At 39.9% G+C, this 10613-nt stretch overlaps 1 protein-coding gene across 3 annotated transcripts in view; it reads right to left on the bottom strand.

Moving 5' to 3' along the window:
- Nucleotides 1–1803: 1803 nt before the first annotated feature.
- The window catches only part of NACC2 (NACC family member 2), a 123918-nt gene continuing 115108 nt past the window's right edge, over nt 1804–10613 (bottom strand). For all 3 annotated transcript variants that reach the window (XM_051980347.1, XM_051980348.1, XM_051980349.1), the window contains one exon: nt 1804–9344. In XM_051980347.1, the coding sequence (XP_051836307.1) occupies nt 8845–9344 (500 nt within the window). In that variant the 3' untranslated portion in view covers nt 1804–8844. The remainder of the gene's footprint in view (nt 9345–10613) is intronic.

Genomic DNA, 10613 nt, shown 5'->3' with positions numbered 1-10613 from the left:
TAAGTCTAATCATTGAGATATTGCTGAAGAAACTTGTGATCTATGAATATCATCTTGCCATAAATGACAAATTACCAAAAAAAAAAAAAAATCATCATGGGAAAGGAGAAAAGTATTCACCTTTTTCCTAGACCAAATGCACAGGAGAGGTAAAACAGTTGAACAGAGTACTAAAACAAAATGGAGCTCCGTGTTTGTAAAATGCTATTATATGGTCTTTCTCTTATTAGCTAACCTGTCAAGTTAACAGCATATTTAGGCTTCATGGTATATTCCTTTCTTTTCCTTGTAATCCTATTGCTCACCTAAATCTACTTCATATTTCCTACTCCTGGTGCCTTATGTAAAGTTACTTCTTCATTTTGTTCATAACCTCTTCTATATAAAATCCTATGAGAACTTTTAACAAGTTGCTGAGTGGATTTTCATGTCAGGTACATTAAAAAGACTGCAATTTCACAAATGATATTTTCTATTTTTTTTTTGGATGTTTATTCACACTGGTCATTAGCATACACAATTAAATGAGTAGAAAAAACAGAAGCATAGGATAGGATAGGTGGCCCATAATTCCAAAGACCACAGCTACAGAGTAACCAGGATAGCTGCTCAATGGGTAGCTATGCTATTGACATTTCCAGTGGATGTCCAGTGTTACAAAACAATGGTCCCATAGGAAGCTATGCAGCAAAGGGTAGTGACAGCATTTAACAACTTGGCTTTTCTGGGCATCTTTCATTGACAAGATCAACACCTTCAACAGGCTAAAAACCTTCTCCTGTACAAGAAAAGGTTTCATTTGATCTGACAAATATCCTGGATAAACTGGTAGGGCAGGATTATTTTAATCGTGAGGGTAAGATATGGTGAGACAAGACCGACTTCCCCAAGATAACACAAGAAATCACTGACAAAGTCCACTCTACAATATAGCTAAAAATGAGAAGCATCTCCTTGACTCATTAATGTTGGATAATGATTCTTAAACTGGAGACCACTGAGATTTCAGGGGAGGGGGAGAAGAGGAAAGAGGGGCTGTCAATAAATTGGAAAAAAATCTTTATTTTCACTCTCCTCCAAAACTGATATTTATCATCAATTGGCAGGGTGGATGGGGGTGGAAAGGAGAGAAGGAAAAACATCAAAGGGGAGGGAGCAGAAGTTTCATCAAAAGCCAAAAGGATCCATATAAAAATAATGAAGGACTTCAGTTGTAGCATAAATTTCAGCCTTCTAAACAAAACTCAGTTTTCCTGGGCTGAAGATATCAAGATTATATTCATTCTTTTCCCAAATTCTCAACTTCTCCAAATGGTATATGCTCTAGGGATGTCTAGAAATGGGTTAAAATGAACAGACCAAAATGAGGTAGTTTACCAAATTCTGAAGAAAAATATCAATTAAAAGTGTATATGTCCCTGCTCCTCCAAGCCCCTACCCCAGATTTGGGTTAATGGAGTGATGGCAGCATCCCATTTGTCCCCCACAAGTCACTCCTTTGCTGTCTGCATTTCTCTATCTGGTTCTATTGCTAGCAGCAGAATCCTTCTTGTCCTGAACCTGAACTTGTGATAATATTCAAGAAGCAGTATTTCCCACTTTTTTCCTTTTTTCTTTATCCCATGTTAACACTCCACCCACTCTGCCCAGTTCTTGCAAAAGCCCAATTACAGACTTAGGAGAAGTTTCAGGGACTGAAAGCCAATTTCTCCAACAATGGATATCTTCAAGGCTCCCAATTTCTCTCCACCAGTCCCCCAGGAACAAAATAAAAACCAGCACAAGGGCCAGCAGCCCTAGAAGGAAGTTTGAATTGGAATCGACTTTATTATTTTGTAAATGTGAATTTTACAAAGCGTTTTACAATTAATGATCATATCCTCCTTCATGGATTTTGCATCTGATGGAGACAGCTATGAGCACACTTCAAACTCTCGGGGTTTCCTTGGTCGGCTGTTCAATGTCATTTTAGTTACTGGTATGTCAGCCATGGCTAAAAAGTAACAGTCTTAACTATACAGAGTAACAACATATAAATACTTGTGAAGAAACAACAAAACTTTTTTTTCTGTTCTTAAAAAACAAAAACAAAAAACTAGCATTTTTTGTGGCTGAAATGTGACTCTGTGGCATTGTGAAAGTGCCCATCCAGAGTAGGAACAATTTATTATACTCAAATTTTTTTTTAACAGTCATGAATTACAGTACTACTTTACTACCCTAAACAGACTCCATTTTTTTTTTAAATTTTAAAAGCAACCATCTACTTTTTAAAGTCTCTTTTTCCCAAACATTCTGTCCAAAGGATTAATGTTCTATTTGAGTCAAGTGCCATCCAAATCTTCAAGTCAAAAATATTTATACATTAGGATTTTTTTTGTCTGCTAAAAATAGTATTGCAAGTTTTGGCCTTTTTTGACATAAAAATCACAATCATGTGCAAAATGCTGACAATGGAAGCAACTGATCAGAACATGAGAAGGTTTTCCAATTTGAGTGCTTTAGATTTCTGCATAATATTTTTTTCCCTTTTTATTAAAAAAAGGGGGAAAAAGCCTTTTCAATTTTAGAAACATCTTGTACCCAGCCCTGAATATCTCTGGTATGGTAATACACACATTTGGGGCTTGCTCACTGACATAATGACAAATTTATACAGCAGGGACATTTTGAAACAGTAGTTAAAGCCCAAGACAGCTATGAACTCTCAATTCTGTGTTTACGATTTACTGCCAGTGGAAGCAAACAGAGGTTGTCTCTGCGTTTTCAGTTGGTTAATGGGCCATAGGCCCTTCCCCACTTGCAGCAAGCGATTTCCATAAAAATAATCCATCTGAACAGAACCCGAACGATAAAATGACTGGGGAGAGGCAGCAGGGCCTCACAGAGTAACCTATCTAGAAAGCTATGGTCCTTTAAACATGGGTTAAATAGGGAAGCAATTCCAAATATAATGGGCTGTCAAAAAGCCTGAGCCCCATCACAGTTCACCTTTATCACTCCCCTAGATGGACTGACAAGCCCAGGACTAGGAGCCTTCCTTAACCAACCCAAAGGATTAGAAATACTTGGTCTCAATGGGACAACGGAATCAACTATTAAGGCTACCCATATAAGGTTCTCTAAACCCTTAAAGGGATGGGGACAGAAAGGTTCTGTTACTATTGTCTAACCTTTCCCCATGCTCCTTGATCTCAAAATTTTTATCCAGCACCTTCATCATCGCACTAAATATGAATACTGAAAAAGAATCTAGGAAAGAAAAATAAACACATACTCAATAAGTTATGACCCCAAAACCCAGATTATTATTATTTTAGGGGAGAATCCCAATCCAAGCCTTTGACACTATAACACAGAGAATCACAAAAAAAGGAGGGGATTGGGTAGATGGACAAGTTTTTCATAATACACAATTAAAGAGAACAGACAGAGGCACACTATCCTGCCTCTGTTATCACAGAGACACAGAAGCACACACATGCACCCACACATACCTATAAACATACACACAAAATCTTACATACAAATAAGTAGGGCTCCAAAGATTAGAGTTTCCACTCCCATTTGCCCTCTACTCGCCCTTTTTTTCACAGATCCTACACCAAAGTTAAGAGGGAGAAAACACACACACCCCTAAAAAAACCTAAGAACAAACACAAACAGACCTCTCAGGCAACACCAGAGACAGGGCAGAAAACAATAGAGAGAATTCAAGTTCGGAGAGAACCTCAACACAAAGCCAGCAGTATCTGCTATCTTTAATGGACAATTGTGATTTAGTGTTTGCTCACCACTGGTCCAGCTGTTCCCTCTGTGCCCTTTTACAATCTTGTGTTCAACCAAGAATTGCACAGGGGTCCAGCACATGGTGGGCCTAAGTGAGCAATGTCCTGATATCAATGCCCTAGTGATTTTGAGACTGACTTTTGAGTCCTTGGTTACATCAATTAGGACAGGAGCAGATGTCTGGCCTATTGTGGCAACTGCACGTTAACTTTAGCTCAAACTCTGTTCAGTCTACCTTTTAAAAAATTTTATTCCTCAAAAAGGTGCTTGATATAATTTAGGTATATAATAGAATATAGATATATTATATGCATATTGCTAATAGTCAAATGTAAGAATAAAGGTGCAGACATATCATAAATACTGAGGGTTTTTTTTCCTCTTTTGTTCTAGCAGATCTAAATAAATGAAGTTTCATATTCACATGACAAAGCAGCCCCCGATTCTGGAATTGATAGTGTTGTAAACAAAGAAGAGGGAAACATGGTCTGATTTTGAAAATATGTTTTCCTTGGGAAAAAATGATCCAAAAAATTCTAAGGCACTCTGGAAAGCCCCATGAAAGCCAAGGACTGCTTCGGTTTCACTTTACATTCAGTATCTTCAGGGATTGGTTTTCCTCAAAGGATACAATCATCATCCCATATACATTTTCAAACATATCATTAATCCTCTACACACAGGAAACATTAGTGCAAAACACTCACCCTGACCCAGAGAAAAAGGGAGAGCTCAAAACCCATTCACATTTTAAAAGTTGTAACAAATTCTGTCTTAACCCAGAACCCCCCCCCAAAAAAAAACCCACACAAAGAAAAAGGAAAATGAAAAAAGAAAAACTAGGAAGTTGTGCTAGATATAAAAAAATAGATAAATTTTATCTGTGCAACCTACAGTCTTCTCTGATATAATCATTAATCTTTCACCTATTCTGCTCAAATCAGCCACTATTTATAACTCCACAGCTTTATCCATTCTTGGGTCTCTTGGGTGTGACCACCATCTTGGATTTTTCTTATGATGGTTTCTTGATGGATAAAATTCTTTTCATTCACCTAAATATCACATCTCTCAGTTCTGAATGTTTCTCAAGAAAAACTCAAAATTAAAAGCGCCATTGTGGCAGGAATGAAATGGAAAAGCTTTAACTTACTTAAAAAAATGAAAGAATAGGGGATAGTTTTAAGGACATTGTAGACTGGAAATTATCCTTAGACTCTCACCCTAGAAGCAGAAAAGAAAAATATAGTAACCCATTTCCTTTGTTCTTAAAATACATGCCAGTCCAACCCAGAGGAAAGGACTTCTATCTCTAAGCCTAGACATGCATCCAACATTACACACTTCACATGACCTAAGACTCTTTCCCCCCTTAAAGTCTCAGATCCCCTTCAGTAGCCTCAAAAATATTTGGCAAAAATAACCATGTATTCCCTTACACGTGTACAAGAATGGGGATTTTGATTTCCCAACCTATTCACGACTTAACCATAACTGAGTCATATTTTTTCCCATGCTTGGGCAAGTCTTCTAGAACTCTTTCAAATGATTCCTATTCCCAATGCCTGGGGCCCTGAAAGGAAAATGATAGCCTGAGCTCCTAAAAGGGCGGGAGGGGCTAATGATGAGAAGAAGATGAGCATAGAGCATTGAGCATAGAGTTACTCATGAGTAACCAAAGAGCTGAAAAGCTCAGAAGCCTGCATGTACTCACCACACTGACTGGGGCACTAGAACTGAATAGCTGATGATAGCTTATATAGTACCCCATAGGATTTCCTATCCCACATAGCTCCACTGATGATAGAAAAGAATAAAGATTCAGACTTTCTGAGCATTTAAGAGAAGGCAGGGTATAAGAGACTTCATACAGAAGATAGGGGCAAAGCAAGGATGCCAGCGTTGTTGAGATCGATTTAAACTGTTTTTATGATCTCAGCCACACAAGTAGGAAGTGGAAATAATGTTCAAGAATCAAAGGATAATGTGAATCCTGCTTAAAAGCTGTATGTTAATAAATAAGATAAAGTGACATCTTGAGCTGAAAAGGCCCTCTCTTCTTCTAAGCTTGGTTCATTTTTAGAGGGGTATTAGAATCTGCAAAAAAAAAAAAAAAAGACAGGAATATGAAAAATGAAAAGCCTGTCCTTTCCTCCTTCCCCATAAGAAGGCTGTCAGAATCTACTGGAAAAACTCTGGAAATGCGTAACTGCCCAGGATGGGAGATGAAGTAAAAACCCAAGTATGTGGGTTGTTTTTATTTAAATATGAAGGCATATGAAGTAGGGAAGAGATTTGGGGGGCAGGCAGGAAGAAAGCAAGTGAGCATTTTCTATGAAAGATAAAGTGTCAAATATCTGGCTAAATAAACAATGACCCAAGATGGGAAAGCTGCACCCTGGACCCTATTTTTCATTGGGACAAGGAGGAGGGGAATATTCTGCATCCTCCAAAGAAAAGAAAAACCAAAGTGCTGTGAACCACAAACACAAAGGAAGTCACAGACCAGTGACTATTTGTGTGGATTTTGCACTAATTATTTTTCCCTTGCTTTAAAAAACTGAATTGCCAAGAGAGCATATTTCAATCTCAGAAAATTAAAGTAAAACAACAGTCTCTTGCATTGACTTTTCACAACATTCTGCCCATTACTACCTTCACCTTAAAAGCATCAACAATGCTAGTATTAAATACCACTTTCATACCAGGGAAACGATCTGGTATTTCTTCTTTATAAACACCATAGGATCCCCATTGGCTACAACACAGGTAACACAGTATGATCACTCACCAATCCAGTTTCTGCTTATATTCCTATTCCCATTTCTGAATCCCACACAATTGGACATACACTTACACCTAATTAGCCATGTAACCTCAAGGCAGTAATTATGATGGAGAGAAAATATTGGCACATATTGAGCATTGGATTCAGTCAAAACCATGCTGTTCTTTAGGATCCATAGTAGTGGTGGGAGGGAGTAAGGGAGGGAAAAAAAAAAAGGGGGGGAGAGGGGGACACACCAAGAAGTGGGGAGGTGAGGGGGGAGGAGGGGAGAAGAGAAAAAAAAAAGAGAAGGGGGGCTGTGTTCTCCCCTACCCACGAGGACTCATGGATCTCTCCACAGAGCACTAGCCCCATCTCACTGTCACTACTTCCACAAACACCTACACACATTCCAGATCCCCTGAGCTGGGGAATCTACACAGGCAAAGGATTATCTTGTTTCCTGGCCAAAGAATCCCAGTAGAGGGCAAGCCAACTGCCCTCTAGTGGGAGTACTAGCAATGGAAGACCTCCTCAAAAAGAAATGGGAGACAAGGATTCATGTCAGAGAGACATTTTTCCTCTCCCTAATTCTGGCCCTTTCTTTGACTTTCCCAACCCAGTCCCTGCCTCTCTCAACTTCCTCCTGCTGCAGAGGTCATAGGAAGCCATGTAGTCTGGCTATCAGTAACAATTGATACACTGGAAAAAGCTCTCTACTTCTTAAAGCTAATGGTCACGTTTCACCAAAAAAGAGTGGACAACAAACAAGGCTAAGCTTCATTCCCAAAAATTTGGTCTATTTAAGGGTGGGAGAACGGAAGACAAAGAAATTGGGAAGTGAAGTTTTCCTTTTTATCACAGAGCTTGACCTACAGAATTCAAATAGCTCCAGGACAGTCACAAAACAATTCCACATGAAAAAGAAAAGTAAGAGATGAGCTATTCCTTTTGATGCCTGCTCTTTCTTACTTCCTCCTGTTGGAGGAAGGAGATTCTCTGGAGTCCATCTCTTCAAATTAAACTCACTCTTAAAGAGATCATGGGAGCTCAAAGTGGACTGTAAGAAGGGCCATGTCATTGACCATTTCTACCACTCAGCTAGCTCCTATACTCATCATGGCTCCCCCAAGTCCTCTGGGGTGACCACCACCAAGCAAATGGTCCCTCAGATTCATGAAAATGGGGTTTCATGTTGAGGGATGAGAAGAGAAAGAATGCACAGGTTTTTTGTTTTGTTTTTTGTTTTCAGGGGGAAGAGGAGGAGGTGAGGGAAGGAGTAATAAGAACCAACTCAGAAGACTAACTCACTGAGGGCTCTATTGAGTGGTACCTCATTCAGTAGGAAGAGAAATACGGATCCAATAGGGAGGGGACCAATAAGAACAATGGGAAGTCTCCACACATTCACTCACATACACCAACCAGTGCCAACCAATATGTCCTAATAAGCAAATACCAATAATACCCACGACCACCCTCTATACCCTGCTGTTGTGATCCCCCCCTAAAGCACATGCATGAGAAACACAAATATGGAACCATGGCTAATGCTGACACTGAAGGAGAGTCTCAGTTGGGGGACGGGGGGGACAGAGGACTTAGGGAGGCTTCCTGGGGAAAGTTCTCTGCTCTCCCCCCAATCTTCCCAACCCCAACATCCACCCCCAGCTGAAGCACTCAAAGACCCTCAAGATGAGGGCCACTACTAGTAAGGAATGGAGTGTTAAATGAAGTGCCTCCAGTCAACCATCTGCCAAGTCCTGTGGGTCCTTGAACTGCCAGACATTCTCTAACCATCCAAAACGTTTGCCTCCTCAGTTGTGTCACAACCTTCTATAGAGCAAGGAGGAATTAACAAATGGCTTTAGTTCTATGCTGGGAAGAAAGGGATGGAAAGGACCTGGGTGCAGGAACCATGGGAGGGGATGTCTCAGTCCTCCTTCACCCCATCCCCTTGTAAGGAAGGGGGGAGAAAAGCTACAAGTTTAGAGTCTAACCTCAGGAGTATCAAAAAAAAAAAAAAAAAAAAATAGAGCCCAGGAACTCTCTTTTAAATAGGCCGTCACTGACCTAATCATTTACAGTATAACGAATGCGATTATTTCCTTCATAAATTTTAAATACAAGCAGAATAAAAATCACATTTTTTTCAGGCAACAGTAGCAGTTCAGTAGGTAAGTGGCTTGATCACATTTTTTTTTTCGTATTAGTATGCATGCAAGCAGCTTTAGTATTTAGATCCCTTATAAGTCACAGATTTTTTTTTTCCTTTTCTTTAGGTATCTTTACAAAGTCCCTCCATAAGTACCATCTTGTCTTCTCACTGGTGTCTCTGGCCTGCTGGTGCTGGCAGGACCTTGTTCGAAAGATTGGGGAGTGCTTTGGCTATCCGAGGGCAGGGGCTCTGGCCCAGCCACCTCCTGGATGACCGAGCCAGCACCATCGGCCTCTTCGCTTGGCTCGAACGGAGGGTTGGAAGCACTGCTCAGGTCTACGTTGACTGTGTTAGTTCTCAGAGCCACAATGGTGGCGGCATCATTCCTCCGCTCTGCGTAGATTCTCTGCTCAAATACTTGGGCTGTTGTGGCCTGGAACTCAGGCTCAAGGGGCACACTGGCAGTTGTGGAGCCCATGACGGTTCGATACATCTCCATCCCCTCGGGCAGCATGGACTTGATCTTGGGTAGCCAGCGTTTGCGAACTCGACGAGCATTGGTGCACATGTCTGCAGCTATAACATTCATTTCACTCTCCTTAAAGCTTGGGGCAAAATTCTGACAATACACTGCAACGACAGGAAAGAAAAGATAGCCAGCAGAGGTCAGTAGGGCTAGGTGGAGACTTAAGAGAAGAAAGCCAAAGATAATCAGCCCCTTCATATGCCTTCACAAGGCACATGTGCTTTAGGGCAACAAAACATTCCATCATCCCCATGGCAAAATCCATTCTATTCTTAGTTATAGATGGGGATATATAAAAAGGATGCCAAGGAAAGCACAATCTATCTCCCAAATAGGGTTAAATAATCCCTTTCACAAGTATACTACATATGTGAAATTCATTGCAATATTATTAAGGATCACCAGTTTAGTTTGTGGGTCATTTCATTCCTCTCAGGTCTTAAGGAGGTAAGAAACTCATTGTTTCAGAAAGGCATGATAATCTCTTTAAGGATCCTCCATTTCTAAAATTGCCATTCATTCCTTTAAGTTGTGTCTGACCCCTTTCAAGGTTTTCCAGGCAAAGGTGCTAGAATGCTTTGCAATTCCTATTTCAGCTCATTTTACAGATGAGGAAACTGAGGTAAACAAGGTGAAATGATTAAGTTAGACAAAATAGCCTATAAAATCATACCAATTCTACAAATTGCATTCCTGATCCACACTGAATGCCTCCATAGGTGAAAATTTCCCTGTACTGGAAAATATATGACTTATTTTTTAGGGAGAATTTTCTGGCTCTCTCTCATAGGTTACTTAGGAAGGTCAAAAGACAAAAGAAATACGAAAATGATTTAAAGATTACAAAATGTTTAATATATGCAAATACAGTATGAATTAGACTGGATTGAAAATAAGATTTTCCTACTCCTATGCCTGAAGAATAAACTACAAGCTACAAAGAGGAAGCATTCTGTCCCTATCCATAACAAACTAATCATCTGACAGAAAGTCATTATTTCCAACTAAAATCATTCTTAGCCTAATATAAATCTTTTAAGATCCATCTCTGTACCATAATTTATTTACTCTCCAAAATTTTTGGAGTGACATCAGTTTTAGATTAATTACGATCAGGTATCTTAAAAAAAACTTAAAGATCAAAAAGTGTACATTAGCTATTCTGACTGAGAAATTTGAATGTAGAATGGGGGGTGGGGGAGGGGGGCGGATAAGAGAGGAGGAATGGCTGATCCAAAGGCTTTCTCATCTTCAAACAGGCAGGGGAGGAGAGTGGGCAGAGAAGAAGGCAGTCTACCACCCCGCAAGGCCGCACTCACTGTCTTTAGATTATCCCAGTCCAGGAATGAGAGAGAAGATGGCCGAGCAGATGG

Source organism: Antechinus flavipes, chromosome 2, assembly GCF_016432865.1.
Source record: "Antechinus flavipes isolate AdamAnt ecotype Samford, QLD, Australia chromosome 2, AdamAnt_v2, whole genome shotgun sequence".
NCBI classification, from domain to species: Eukaryota; Metazoa; Chordata; class Mammalia; order Dasyuromorphia; family Dasyuridae; genus Antechinus; species Antechinus flavipes.
The sequence above is the reverse complement of the archived record's forward strand: the minus strand, read 5'-3'. Positions and strand labels throughout refer to the sequence as shown.